General features: G+C 44.0%; 1 protein-coding gene across 1 annotated transcript in view; it reads left to right on the forward strand.

Moving 5' to 3' along the window:
- Plg (plasminogen) overlaps window positions 1-15,738 on the forward strand; it is a 41,621-nt gene that overhangs the window by 11,062 nt on the left and 14,821 nt on the right. The window contains exons 5-12 of the mRNA XM_021186265.3: window positions 897-1,036; window positions 2,350-2,470; window positions 4,398-4,516; window positions 6,771-6,933; window positions 7,705-7,853; window positions 9,215-9,377; window positions 14,164-14,345; window positions 15,128-15,276. Coding sequence (XP_021041924.1) covers window positions 897-1,036; window positions 2,350-2,470; window positions 4,398-4,516; window positions 6,771-6,933; window positions 7,705-7,853; window positions 9,215-9,377; window positions 14,164-14,345; window positions 15,128-15,276 — 1,186 coding nt within the window. The remainder of the gene's footprint in view (window positions 1-896; window positions 1,037-2,349; window positions 2,471-4,397; window positions 4,517-6,770; window positions 6,934-7,704; window positions 7,854-9,214; window positions 9,378-14,163; window positions 14,346-15,127; window positions 15,277-15,738) is intronic.

Here is a 15,738-nt window from a genome sequence, read left to right on the forward strand (position 1 = left end):
TGAGTTTACATGGCATGCCCACCTCACCACTGTGACCCAATGAGGAAATAAACCATGAAAACCAAATAGAAACACTCCAGCTTGCGTATTATTTTAAGGACATTCTGTTTGGGTTCCCCTAGCATTAGATGGCATTAAGTTCTCTGTGATGACTCCAGGGGCCGCAGGCCCAGACCAGGCTCTTTCATGAGCCAGCTGAGCTTCTAATCAGGTAGATGTTTCCCCAAACTGGGACATGGAGGGGCCAGAAATCGAGCTTGCCTTTTCAGACTGCAAGTTCTTGCATGTTTTATCTAGTTATCTTTGCAGTAACTCGTCTCTAGAGCAGAAGCTCAGCTTTCCCCAACCCTGACCACCTAGGCTGTGTTTCAGAGAAAACCTGGCTAGTCTCTGGGATTACACAATAAACTGAGTCTTCACCTGCCACTGGCTGATGAGTCAAGTCATCTGCTTTTGCCTGATTCACTACACAAGGCTCCCCCATCAGTATCATGGGTGCTGACCCCTTCTTAGTGCATTTTTTTCCATTAAGGGCAAGTGACAGGATGTAGAAGGTTTAAGTGGAATGCCAGGGCCGGAGGTCACACAGAAGAGCAATCAGTGTTGTGGATGTGTAGATAGATGGAGGACCACTGGCATCTGAGGCCCTGGTGTACCTCCTGCCTGCTCAGCACAGATGCCTTGTCTAGACCCAAGGCTTAGCTGCCCAAAGAGTGATGATGGTAAAATGAGCTGCTTGACCCAAGCTTCCCATCTGTAGATAAAGAAGCAACAACCAGCAGCTGAAACACATTCAGAAGACAGATCTGAACCCTCGAGGCGAAGCGTAGCATCTCCTACCTTGTTATGCACTGTTCTTTAAGATGCGGTCACCATGTTCCTTTTCCATCCTGCAGCTACTCTCCCAGTACACATCCCAATGAGGGACTAGAAGAGAACTACTGTAGGAACCCAGACAATGATGAACAAGGGCCTTGGTGCTACACTACAGATCCGGACAAGAGATATGACTACTGCAACATCCCTGAATGTGAAGGTAGGGGTGGATCTAGAAAACCCCCTTCTGTCTGCTTGTCACCTGGCATATGCTATACATCCATTTCTCAGAGACATCATTAAAAAAATATTTGTGTTGTACACTACAAAATGAAGTAATGAGCTTGCTCTTATGAAGGAGTCCCAGTTCTGACCTGAACTATCTTTATTAAAATGTTATTTCAACATATGCACATGGATAGACAGATCTAAAACTTGCATACAATTTCTTTGGTTAAAATTCTACACGGTGTAAAACTCCAAAGATGGTTGCTATTAAATAGCTAAATTAAAACCATGAAGCCACTGGAATTCAAGCACACAGGAGGAATGATCTCATGTGAGCTATTCTGTTGAGTTGGAAGTTAAACAGCACACCAGTTTGTGTGTGTTGGCATGCCTTCTTCTAACGGGCCCATCAGCTTCTCAAAGAACCTCAAAGGTTAATGCTAAAAAAGCATTAGTGGTGCTTATACAGCAGCATGGGCATGTTTCAGGGGCCAACTCCTTTCTTACCACTTTGTCTATGTGGACAGAGCAGCGCCTGCATTTGGACATGGATGGTCACAGATTATTTGGCTTTTACATCCCATGAACACAGGCTTTTTATATCAAATTCACAGATATTTTTTTAATGCTACCATAAAAATTCCAGTTGTGTGTTATTTCTCATCAACACGGGACTTTAATGATTCCAAATCCAAGTCTTATTTTTAAAATAAATTAGACTGCAAAAAGGAAAAACCAAATACAACACCCCTCCACCCCTCACATATATACACACCCCAATCAGTCATGTTTCTCAGCAATATGCAAACAGAAGCTTGACTGCTTAAGGTTGAGTGGGTTTCTCCAATGGCTGTAGTCTCACTGGGGACAAACAAACAAACAAACAAGCAAAAAAACCCAGCAGAAAGTCCCAATGGTTCCCATATGCCTGTCACTCATCAAGTGATCAGAATAAGTTTATTGAATTTTAAAAAACCACATGCCAAATTTAAAATGGAGAATGTATAGGCTTCTGAGAGCGTGTGCCTTCCCCATGGGAGCCTCCCAGTTTGAGGTCATGTTTCTGACTGCCATAGTTAAGGTGACACAGACTCATAAAGCCCAAATACATTGCCTCAGAAAAAGATGGGACCCTGACCGCATCAGAACAATACAAGTCTTTACTGCCAAGTGGTTACTGGGAGTCAGGTAGGAATGGGTGGCAGGAAGCACTGGAGACCTCTCTAGAGGGACTCCGGTTTATGTTCCACTGTGTTTCAATGTCAGTTTCTCTTTCTCTCTCCCTTCTCTTCCCACACTGCACAGAGGAATGCATGTACTGCAGTGGAGAAAAGTATGAGGGCAAAATCTCCAAGACCATGTCTGGACTTGATTGCCAAGCCTGGGATTCTCAGAGCCCACATGCTCATGGATACATCCCTGCCAAGTAAGGTTCTGCAGTCAAGCCTGAGGCTTTTTAGATATGCACTCCTCTTGAAGCAAGCAGAAACATCCGAGGAACTGAAGGCTGGGTGGCTTTGATTTTCAAGGCGGGTATCCTCCAGCTAGGCTGCATATAAAGTATGTGTTCTTGTTACTCATCACATGGTCCAGAGGCATGGGTACTTGCTAGAAAGACAGCATCCAAGCCTTATGAATCGAATTCGAGTTATAACTAAATCCACGGCCAATGTGTATTTCTGGGAAAACGGAGACGCACACTTGGCTTGTGTGTGCTCCCTTGCTCTCTTTCTCTCTACACCAGGTATGGTCTAGGTGTTCCAACTGTGATCTATAGCTATCAAGCATCTTTCAGATCCCCGATATTTTATGTGTATTTACACCGAGCCATTCACAACTTCTAATCATGTTCTCAAAGGTGATTATGAGTTTAAGACAGGACCAGGGGCTCCCTGCTTCAGAAAGCAAGGATGGTTTTCAGAGCAAGCACTTGTGAGGGTTCAAGGTCATTTTTTTCCACAGGAAAACATCTCCCTGGAGATGTCATGCTCTTACTCCTCTTTCTGTGATGACCCTGATGTCATAACAGGGCTACTAAGACTCTCAGTAGCATGACTAAGCCACGGCTGTCCCTGTGGACAATGGCATTGCTGAGTTTTGCATCTTCTGAAGAGCTTAAAACATGGCTCCTGCCACTGCCTTTCAAAGGCAAGCACAATAATACCCTCAAAGTATGACTAGGTCAGGACAACTGTAGAACCCAGAAGAGGGGCAATAGACCATTGCTAGCTTTCCTCTTTGTCCTAAGCACCCAGTCTCAGAGAGGAACCAGGCACAGAGACAATCTCCCAGTTAAACCCCTGGGTCCCTGTCAAGAAGGGCTCTCTGGCCAGGTGCTTGAAGGAACATAGCTCCCAATCTTGGATTCTCTAAGCTTCCTGGTAGTGGATAGGGAACCTGGTAGACCAGTAGGACTGGGCATCAATGTCCTGCCTGCACCACGTCACTGTCTGAAGACAGTGAGCACTTTGTTCTTTGAAGATTGCTATTATTTGTATCTAAATAACTAAAGTTTGCTTGCTTCAATATTCTGGATGGTTAGATAGTTTCTCATCTTCTTCTGTAAGTCTTGTTCATGGGAACCACTAGAAATGTGGTCCTTGGAAGTCTGAGCCTATTTTTCTTTCTGGGTTTCCAGCAGAGGACTAACTCTAATTGCTCTGCATGAATGTTTATTACTATTAAAAAAAACCTGCCTTTGATAGCATGAGCTATCACTTGTGGTTTTGATCTGAGCCATTCTGATAGGCATAAGATGGAATCTCAAAGTCATTTTGATTTGCATTTCCCTGATAGCTAAGGATATTGAGCATTTCTTTAAGTGTTTCTAGGTCATTTCTGTTTAGATCTGTAACTCATTTTTCTAATTGGATTATTTAGTTTATTGATGTTTAGTTTCTTGAGTTCTTTCTTTATTGTGGATATTAGCTCTCTGTCAGATGTGGAGTTGGTAAAAATCTTTTCCCATTCTCTGGGCTGCCATTTTATCTTATTGACAGTGTCTTTTGCTTTGCAGAAGTTTTCCAGTGTCCCTGGGAGGCCTGTTCTTTTATTTATTTATTTATTTATTTATTTATTTATTTATTTATTTATGCATGTGAGTACACTGTAGCTGTCTTCAGACACACCAGAAGAGGGCATCAGATCCCATTACAGATGGTTGTGAGCCACCATGTGGTTGCTGGGAAATGAACTCAGAACCTCTAGAACAGTTGGAGCTCTTAACCACTGAGCCATCTCTCTCTAGTCCCTATATGATTTTTTTATTTCTAAATTATTGATATGTTATCACAGCAAATGAAAAAAATGAAAGAAGACAGGGGTTAAAAAACAAATCCTTCTTGTCCACCCAGATTTCCAAGCAAGAACCTGAAGATGAATTATTGCCGCAACCCTGACGGGGAGCCACGGCCCTGGTGCTTCACCACAGACCCCAACAAACGCTGGGAATACTGTGACATCCCCCGCTGCAGTAAGTTCCTTTAATACCCAATACTATGGGAGCTACCCCTACCCCCACCCCGGCCTCCCCTTTTGGGAATCTTGCTGGCAGCTGAGTAAGGCCCTAAAGTGTCGTCCCACAGGTCTGCGGGATGTTCCTGACCTCTCTCATCCAATTTATTAGCTATTTAGGTAACTGGTAAGGCAATCCATTTATTGATTTTTTTTCCTCAGAGATTTCTACCATTTGTGAATATTATCAGTATAAAGGCAAAGCTGCAGCTCCAGGAGCCCTAACAGACTAGACTCCACACCCACTTGCTTGTCCATTAAAGATGCAGGAGTGGTGAAAGGCAGAGAGATGTGTAAGCAGGGAATGGTGTAATCAGTGTGACCTTATAAAGGGGGTCAGTGATGCCAAGCTCATCTTTAAGGGGTTGACAGGAGCTCTGGAACTTTCTAGAAAGGGGAAAACAAAAGAAGGGCTTGAGATTGATAGAGATGATGGAGTAGGATGTCTTGGCTATAGGTAGCTTGGTTATGTCAGCTCTGCTTCTGCTGGGGAAGCTATTGTGGTTGTTGTGTCTACCACCACCACCACCACCACCACCACCACCACCATCTTCTTCTTCTTCTTAAGGGGAACAGCCTGGTTCCTAGGAGCTGACTGTTCACCTGTGATGTAGCTTCTCCATCATAAGTAACTGAGTCTTGAAGGCTCAGTGTTTCTTGCCTGAACCCCTTTGTCATAATCCAGAGGCCAAGGAGAGAGTTCAGTAGGCTAAATGCTTGCCACAAGCCTAATGGTCTGAGTTCAACCTTCAGAACCCACATCGAAAGAGAGAGAGAGAGAGAGAGAGAGAGAGAGAGAGAGAGAGAGAGAGAGACCAACTGAGCATGTTGGTGTCAGTGGGGAGGTAGAGGCAGGCCAAGGCAGGTGGAAACAAGTGGATCCCTACATAGCTTGCTACTCAGCCAGCCTAGCCTACTTGGTAACGTCCAAGTAAAAGACCCAGTCTAAAAACAAAAAGTAAAAATGTCTAGGGAATGACAGTTGGGGTCATTCTCTGGCCACCACATGAACATGTGCACACATGCACATACACAAAGTTGTTTATCCATCCCTCCAGTCATTTCTCAAATCCAAGGTGACTGCAGAACCAAGGGAGCCAGGAAGAAAGAATCAGAGGCAAACTAGAGACAAAAGGACCACATGGAGTTAGTTAGGTCAGCATCCTTTTTCAAGCACGCTCAAATGCAGATTTCTGGGCTGTAGCTCTGCCAATCCAGTCTTCCCTGAGCGGAAGGAGCCTGACAGCATAGCTGTTCCACGAACTTCATGACCATACAGAGGTTTTTTTTTTCCTCCTAATTGTTTAGTTGTCAACACAGATGTCAGTGGGCACCCAGCTGTTTAGCTGTCTAACTTGGGGGTGCTCAAGAGAAGTAGAGCTCATAAAAATGACATATTGGGGAAGCTATGTCACACAGCTCCTTCTTTGGGAATGGGAACGGAGAATCTCGAAGAGTAGACCGACCCTGAGCAGATGCTAGAAATGACATACAGGGACAGCCACCCTCCTTTGTCCTGCCATCAATGAAAAGCAGGGATTCCTCAGGCTGTCTTCCTTCTTACAACACGTCCCCCTCACCCCCCAACAAAGTCTTAATTTCTAGTCGCATACTTTTTCTTAAAGATATTTGGTTAGTGTTTTTTTTCCTGTATTTTTGTTTTATTAGTTATTGGGAGATAGGTGGTTATATATCCAGCTTTAACTGTAGATTAATCTATTCCCCTTAGGGTTTAACTGTTTGTCTTCTGTATTCTGAAGCTCTGAGGGCAAGTGAATATGTATCTAAGACATTCACCTTTTCCCATGGGCTCTTTCTTAGTTGTGTGCCTTTATGGGAGATGGGTGGTGGTCAGTTGTGTTTACCTAGTGAATCATGTATGTTTCTCAGAAGGGCCTGGATCAAAGGCATACATAAGGACTTGAAGTGGGAGAGGACTTATACCGACTCTTACCATGCTTGATGAAGTAACACAAAACACTAGAGACAGAAGCATCTGGTCCCAGGGTCCATCTTTAGAGATGTTCTTGATGAAATGGCCATGTAGACATACAGGCTACCAAACTGAAAGTACTAAGCTGTCCCCAAGTGTAAAATCCTGAGAGGAGTAAGAGAGGACATAGCAGAGAGACCCTGCCTTCATCCTTCCAAAACATCTGTCGGTGCATTCTTAATGGAAAACCATTCACAATCAATTCTTTCCCCTATTCAAGCAACACCCCCACCCCCACCCGGCCCAACCTACCAGTGTCTGAAAGGAAGAGGTGAAAATTACCGAGGGACCGTGTCTGTCACCGTGTCTGGGAAAACCTGTCAGCGCTGGAGTGAGCAAACCCCTCATAGGCACAACAGGACACCAGAAAATTTCCCCTGCAAGTATGTCCCTCCTGTCTCCTTTCTCACCCCTGTGACTGTGGGATGCAGACCCCATTGACTTCATCTTGGTTGTAGTATAACAAAATTCACGAATGAAGATCGATTAGGTCACATGCAAGGAAAGAGACATTCAGCAGTGTTTTACCTGTTACAATCTTTCTCAAAGTGTGCCCCACCGATACCATCAGGGGTTTACTAGAAATGCAAACTCTAGGCCTCTAGAGTTAGTAAGTTTGAGACTCGGGGAAAATCCTCATTGCTCTAGCATACATTGCAGTACCCAACCCAGAACTAAAGACTCATTTTATTCCATCACATGAAGTCATGGAATATATGTATGTACATATATGTATGCATATATATGCATATACATAATATTTACTTATTTATTTTATGTATATGAGTGCTGTATCTGCATGTACCCCTCATGCCAAAAGAGAACATCAGATCACATTATAGATGGTTGTGGAGCCACCATGTGGTTGCTGGGAATTGAACTCAGGACCTCTGGAGGAACAATCAGTGCTCTTAACCACTGAGCCACTTCTCTAGCCCAAAGAATATATTTTAGTCATTGCTTCTTCTATGCCAGATAACCTGCCATGCCATGTGATGTCTAAGCCCAATTCAAGCTTCCTCTTGGTACCTGTCAATCATTCAGCATGCACGATTCTAGCATATTAGACATGTACAGCACTCCTTCTAACAAGCGTGTGCATGCCTTGCTTCACTGAAAGTCTTTGAAGCGCGAAACCCATACTTCCGTTCTAGAAATCTGGAAGAGAACTACTGCCGGAACCCAGATGGAGAAACTGCTCCCTGGTGCTATACCACTGACAGCCAGCTGAGGTGGGAGTACTGTGAGATTCCGTCCTGCGAGTCCGAGTCCTCAGCGTCACCAGACCAGTCAGATTCCTCAGGTAAGAGTGGGTCACAAGGGCTCACTGAGCAGCAGCACTATACAAGTTTGTCTCTACTGGCTTCTTCACCATGTATCAGGGTGTGGTACCTTTGCTTCGCTTAATCTTGCTGTGGGTCGGAGTGAGGCTTCTATCATTTCATTTATAGTATTTCACCTGTTGTTTGCCCCGTGGCACAGGATACAACCTTGGTGAGCGATCCCCAAGCTCTTGAAATCTTGACTTTTGTTGTGGTTGGGAAGCTTATAAAAGTCAACTTGCAAACTCTATTAGGGTTCTGTATTCCTACTGTATTGCTTACAGGTCCGACTTTAACTGCAGATTAGTCTGTTTCATTTGCTTCTGTTTGCTTTCTGTATTGTGAAGCTCAGTTGGTAGGCACATACCCATTGAAGACCTCTTTATCTTCTCGATGGGATGATGTCTCCTCTGTCATGCCATTGTTTCTGAAAATACTCCTTCTGTCTCGGAAACTCTGAAGTTTATCTTTACTGATTTGAACAGACTTTGTAGCTCTGCCTACATTAGTGTTTGTGTGATGCGTCTCATTAGCCTTCTGACGGAGATATTTGCATTAATATAATTGTGCATGCTTGGCTTTAAGTCCATCATTAACGTAGTTATTCTGTCCGTGGTCTCCTTGCCACCATCCATCCTTTCCTTTTGTGTCATGTGGAACCCATTACCCAAGTACTTTTAAGCTCACTGGCTGCTCGCCTAACCCTGCCGTCTGCTGATCAGTCTGTTGCAGGAATTCTTCATCTCCGATGCTGTGGGTTTTGCTCCTTGAATTTCTATTTTGTTCTTATTTTTTGAGGTTCCTGTGTCTGAGGATCCACTCACAAACTAACCAAGACTATTTCACAATCCTAACCGGCTAGAGTCCTACTGTGGTCATTTCTGAGAATAAATGGCCTTTTTCTTATGTCCTAGAGGCAGACCTATGACCAAAGAAAGTCTAGGGAAGTATGCAAGAATGATAGGTCTAGCCCTGTCCTGCCTGGTGCCCTTATTACAGAGCATTCTGGCCTCTTGATCTCATGAACATCTGGTAGCAATTCATAAAAATAACTTGTACATAATGACATTTCCAGTTATCAACACTCTGGCCAATCTTATCCATCTTCCAAGGTTTTTTTTTTTCAATACATGGTACAACACTATAAATGGTGTACTTGTGTGTGAGCATACACACAATACATATACATGCACACACACCAACACACACACACACACACACACACACACACACACACACAATGGGATTTCCCAGACTGGTTTACTTCATGTGTCGTAAGTTAGTGCTCAGGTCTGCCTGTTTCAGATCTTACTGGTCTCGCTTTCTTCTGCTTTGATTTCAGTTCCACCAGAGGAGCAAACACCTGTGGTCCAGGAATGCTACCAGAGTAATGGGCAGAGCTATCGGGGCACATCGTCCACTACCATCACAGGGAAGAAGTGCCAGTCCTGGGTAGCTATGTTTCCACACAGGCATTCGAAGACCCCAGCGAACTTCCCAGATGCGTATGTCTTTGATTTTAACCATGAGAGGATTAATAGCTGGTTTAGGTTTCCATGTGCCCCATGCTTTAGGCTAACTCGTCTTGGACCAAATTTCTCTGAGATTACTGAGGGCAGAATATGACAAGAACTTGGCTTTTGAGAAATAGGCCTGAAGGAAGAGAAGCCATTAACTGGCTCCCTTTCCTGAGAAATTCTGTAGAAGCCAGGGGGATCTGTGGAGGTGGTGAGGTCCCATTGGTGAAATCCCTGTGAGAACAAGTCTCCATAAAGCTTAGAACTAATACCACCACTTCCCTGTGCTAAGGCTGATGCTGGCTCCCACCATTGGCCTGGGTCATTCCACTGCAAATCACTGGAGTGTAGTTTTATGTTTGGCTCACAGGCTAATATTTCTAGTGGCATCTGCATCTCCATTTCTTTCAGTCCTCACCTGGGAAGCCTTACTAGCCAGAAGCACAGTGCTCTCATGGGGTATGAGTTGCCAGAGAGCAAGAGTATTGGGAGCCATTGCAGTAAGACAGTGGAAGGAAGTGAGAGAATTAATTAAGGAGGGGGGGGAGAGAAGGGAGGAAGGGAAGGAAGGAAGGAAGGGAAAGGAGAGAAGGAGGGAGAGAGGGAAGGAGGGAAAGTAGAGAAGGAGGGAGGGAGGGAGGGAAGGGAATGAAGAGAAGGAGGAAGGGGAAGAAAGGAAGGAAGGGGGAAAGGAATGAAAGAAGGGATAACAGAAGGAAAGAAGGAAAAAGCAAATTAGGAAGGAAAGGAAGGAAAGAAGGAATCAAGGATATGAGAGAGGAAAGAGGAAAGGAAGAAGGAATAAAGGGAGGGATGGAAGGAGAGAGGGAGGAAAAGAACAAACGATATAAGAAGGGAGGGCCTCACGTTCTAAAATGAAGAACAGGCATCCTGATTCGCAGGCAGATGACCAATGGACACACACTGAGTGAATTTACATGTTCAAAGAGCAGCAGGTATACATGAGGTCAACAGACAAGTCATTGTATGTCTGTCCTAGCTACACGCAATCTAACCATAACATTATAAACATCATCAGTGATGCTATAAAAACCAGAGACTATTTGGTGAGGCCCACAGACAGAAATTGAGACCTTCCAGTGTCCTGTGTCAGTAGGAGGGGCACAGAAATGGGAACAGTTCAGAAACAAACCCTGTGTTTCTATGCAAACAGCTAAGCAGCTCAATGCCTAAAGAGCATCTTTTCCCAGAATGGTAAAGGAATGCTGTGTGTAACACCCCCGCTCCAACCCTGCCAACCCAAACCCCAAACCAGCAAATTCAAAGTGTGCACTCCTGACTTATACTTTCTATATCACACTAGACTTGCCATAGCTGTTAGACCTCAGTGCAGAAGTGACGACTAAGGCTGAAATGTGAAACTTCTGGGGGGAGAAAAGAGAAAAGTATTTCCATAATCCAGGGAAAGGCAAATCTTTTAAGCAAAAATATTTTAAAGAATGATAATTTTGTTTTTATAAAATGAAAATTTTACAAACGTCACCATTGAGAAAACAGATATGGGAGACTGGAGACTGGGAGAAAAATTATTCTCAATTCATATGTGTGACAGATGCCTCAAGTATAGAGACATAAGCGTTTTCCCCACCCATATTGTAAAAACGGTAGCAGACACAAATAGGTATTTCTCAGGGACAGAGACACAAATGGCCTGAGAAACACTGAGAAAGTCTGGCATTGTAGGCCATCAAAGAACTGAGAATAATAACTACAGAGAGGCCCATCAGGCACAGGGTAGATGTGGCTACTCATAAAAAGACAGGAGTAAGGGGTGATTAGGGGTATGGAGAATGATGTGTAAAGTGGGAAATTTTGGATTTTTTTGGAGACTCTGTTGTGTCATATAATGTATTTCTGAAAACTGTCTTATGAGAGGATGTTTTTGCTGAAGCAGACACATGAGAGGGGACAACTGAGTGCCATACATCATGACACACTTACCTGCATATACATATGCAGGCACACACACACACACACACACACACACACGTATATGCAGGTATACGTACATAGAATAATTCATTTATACATACACAAAAATAATTCATTAATTAAAACATAATCTAACCATCAAAATACCTGAGCCATCCCATGTACTTACTGCAGGTCCAAGGTATTAAACTGGTAGGTTGGGGGCTGGAGAGATAGCTCAGTGCTTAACAGCACTGGTTGCTTTCTCAGTGGTCCTACATTCAATTCCTAGTAGCTCACACTTGGGTGTGACTGCAGTCCCAGGGGAACCATCCCTCTTCTGGTCTCTATGGGTAAAGCATGCATATAGCACACTGACATTCAGGCAAACACTAAGACAAATAAAACAAAAATAAACATTAAAAAAAAACCCTGATGGCTAAATAATACATACATACTTGCTTAAGTGTAAATACCACAATGACTTTGGAAATCCGCCTATGGCTTCTTGTAAGGTTAGGCAGACATGCGTTTACCCTATAACTCTGCAATTCTATTCCTGAATAGTTACCTAATGAAATAGAATCACTATTCCTCAAAGAAACATATATATATTTTTCGAGACAGGGTTTCTCTGTATAGCCCTGGCTGTCCTGGACTCACTTTATAGACCAGCCTGGCCTCGAACTAAGAAATCTGCCTGCCTCTGCCTCCTGAGTACTGGGATTAAAGGCTTGCGCCACCACGCCCAGCTAAAGAAATCTAAGAATATGCATAGTGGGGCTAATGAGATGGCTCAGTGGGCAAAGGAGCTTTCTACGCAAACACGGCAACCCGAGTTAGCTCTCCTGAACCCGGGTCAAGAGGGAAGGATAGGTCTGACAAAGTTGTCATCTAACCTAGCCCTAGTGATATAGCCTTGGCTGGCCTAGACCTGGCCTGGATCTCACATACACCCACCTACCTGCTTCTGTTTCCTGAGTGCAGAACTTAGGGGAACAAACCACCACACCTGGGTAAATAGTTTTCTTTTTTAAAGAAAAATATTCATAGATTTGCTTATTTATGAAGAGTATCGTGAAGAATATTCATTTATTTATGATAGCCCAAGACTGAACAACAGTAATGATCATCAATAGAAAAGTGTGAATTAATACTTTTTGGTACAATCATGCAATGAAAGGAGCTCAGAAATTTTATACCAAGGAAAGAATATATAAAAGTGTACATTCGATGGGAATCCTTTTATTGAGAAGAGATGCTAAACTATTTGGGACAAAATAAACTGTAATGTTAGTTTCTGGGAGGAGGTGGTGGAGACGGGACTTCTGGGTTAATGAAAATGCTATATGTCACAATCGTGTTTATCAAAGGCATTGATCTTTCTTTATTCAGATCCCTATTTCTCATGTGGCAGATTAGTTACTTTGGTACCACTGTGACAAAAATACCAGACAGGCACAACTAAGACAGGAACATTTTATTCCTGGCTCATGGTTTCAGAGAGTTCAGTCTATGATCACGTGACTTCATGTGGCTATGCAGAATATCACAGTGCTGTAGAGGAAGCTGTACATAGAGCAGCAGACAGAGAGGGAAAGGAAGTGGCCACAGATGATAATGTATTATGTATAATACCATATTATGGACTGGCTCCAGTGACCTCCTCCTTCTAGCTGCCTGCTGAAGTTACCAAAACCTCCTCATACAGACCAAGTGTTTACAACATGAACCTATGGAAGACATTTCAGATTCAAACCCACAACACCAGAAGTACAGTGTATCTCAACTAAAAGAAAGCAGATGTTCACTCACATATCTAGTGCCTTGGGATCTTGGCTGGCTTCCTGTAGCTCTTGGGCAAAGGCGTGAGACAAAGTCTCTTGCCTGCAGAGTCTCCAGACGGTGCTGGGTTCCAGTTCCCACAGAGATATAGGTCATGGTGACTCTGAGCTGACGGCAGGGATGAGGATTCTGAGAGCTTGGGACGATGTTCTTGGGTGGAGTTGGGAGACAGGAGGGTAGCATTCTCCAGTGTTCCCCAGTATAATCACCTGATGTGGGTTTTTTGACCCCCCACAACATTTCAGGCCCTTTGGAGCCCCCAGGAGACTTTGTTATCTCTCCTAACTCTTCCAACGTCTTTCTCTCATCTTCTACTGTCTGAATCTGGCTTCCACAGGCAGAGGATGGATCTAAGACAGAAGGCTCCTGCCCATGACTGCATCCTACAGAAATGACATCCTGCCCAAGAACTTATTTTCCAGACCAACTTTTGTGAATCTTTCAAATGCAAATCAACCCTTATCGTATTTACAGTGACATCAACTTCATAATTTCCATTTACCATAAATGTTTATAATTCTCACTACATTAAGAACAGACAAGACTAGGGAACTCTGCTCTTTATAAGCTATTGAGTTCCTTGAGTAAGATGTTTAGTTTCATTTTCAATATCCCCATGTAGTGATACATAGAAAGATATTGATATATTCATAATTGCTTTTTAAAATCTAAAATTACATTTCAAGATCTAAATTGGGGGAAAGTGTTAGAGTGTCAAAAGGAGAATATTATGATGCTTGCTTTTAAATTTATACAATGTATATATATATGTATATATATATTTGTTATAATAGCTATATGTTTTATATGTCTATTACATTGTAAACACATTTACATTGTCTCAGTTTTGGTTAAGAGGACCATTTGTGACAATGCATTGTTAATATCTTCAGTGAGATGTTTCAAAGGCACTTCACTAACACTTTTGTTGTAAACAGAGTTGAGAGGGAGCTGAATTCTTCCACCACTGCTGACCACACTGCTTTGGGATTTACAGTGGCTTGGAGATGAACTACTGCAGGAACCCGGATGGTGACAAGGGCCCTTGGTGCTACACCACTGACCCGAGCGTCAGGTGGGAATACTGCAACCTCAAGCGGTGCTCAGAGACAGGAGGGAGTGTTGTGGAATTGCCCACAGTTTCCCAGGAACCAAGTGGGCCGAGCGACTCTGAGACAGGTAGGGAGCCAGTGGCCAGATGTGGGCGGGCAGCTGTGGAGACTGGACACAGAGGAGGAAGTGCTACTCATGTAGAAGCTCCCACACTGCATGGGGCACCCGTGTGGGCTGAGCGTCTGCTGTGTAGAAGGAGCCTCAGCTCTATCTTAGGGCAGGCAGGGAGATGGTTGTTGGCAAAAGGTGGGTGGACAGTTTCCCAAGGCGCCTTGTAAGCCCTCCACGTGTTTTAACTATTTACGCTGTTGTAACTATTCATGCTGTTGTTCAGCTGGGCTTTCCTATGTCCTAGTCTGAGTTCTCTTTCGAAAACATCCGACCAAAGTTGGGATCATTTCCAAGCCTGTAAACATCTCTGGTGAATTCCAGAGCCAGGCAGTGGTTCTCGCTCATTGTCAGCACCCTAGCGTTTAAGGGCTAAGTCACTGGTCTGCCACTAGAGAGCAACCTAACACTAACATAACAGAACAGTGCCTCTCAACCTGTGGGTAGAGACCCCTTTGGAGGGAGTGGGTCAAACAACCCTCTTAACAGGAGTCATGTACCAATCACACTGCATATAAGTATTTATATTAGGACTCATAGCAGTAGCAAAATTACAGTTATGAAGTAGCAATGAAAATAACCATGATTGGGGTCACCACAACATGAAGAACTATATTAAAGGGTTGCAGCATTAGGAAAGTTGAGAACCACTGTATTAGAGCAAGCCAGCGTTGATGCAATTATGCTGTATCATGCTCTGTCTACCTGGGGCACATAACCTTCCTCTTCCCTTCCTACAGACTGCATGTATGGGAATGGCAAAGACTATCGGGGTAAAAAGGCCGTCACTGCAGCTGGCACCCCCTGTCAGGGATGGGCTGCCCAGGAGCCCCACAGGCACAGCATCTTCACCCCACAGACAAACCCACGGGCAGGTCTGGAAAAGAATGTAAGACACTCTGGTTCGAGTTCTGTTATATGTTTTCCTGGCCAACCCTTGAACAGATTTAGTCTGGGTTTACACCAACCTGCCTGGACTGATCTTTGGTGTTGAGGGAAAAGAAAGGGAGGGGAAAACTGAAGTAGGTTGGGGTGGGGAGGGGCCAGAGCTGAGGCCACAGCTGGGTGTCCTACAGTTGACTATTCTGACACTGTTTGGGAACAGACTTCTGGCCTCACTATTGTGCAGAGATGTGGTAGTCACTGCATGCAGAGAAGTGTGGAGAGAGGAGAGTCCTGCTCTCTCTGGGCACTTTCCAACACTCCCAGGAATCTCTTGGAATCTTTTTTTTTTTAATTTGGAAGCTTTGATATGTTGATATGGTTGTTCATAGTATTGGCCTTTGGTGCAGTGCATCATGCCCTCTTCCTCCTGCCGGGGTCAGGGGATAGGGCCTGACATTCTAATGGC

This window comes from Mus caroli, unplaced genomic scaffold, assembly GCF_978045245.1.
Source record: "Mus caroli unplaced genomic scaffold, Mus_caroli_1 scaffold_18, whole genome shotgun sequence".
Taxonomy (NCBI): domain Eukaryota; kingdom Metazoa; phylum Chordata; class Mammalia; order Rodentia; family Muridae; genus Mus; species Mus caroli.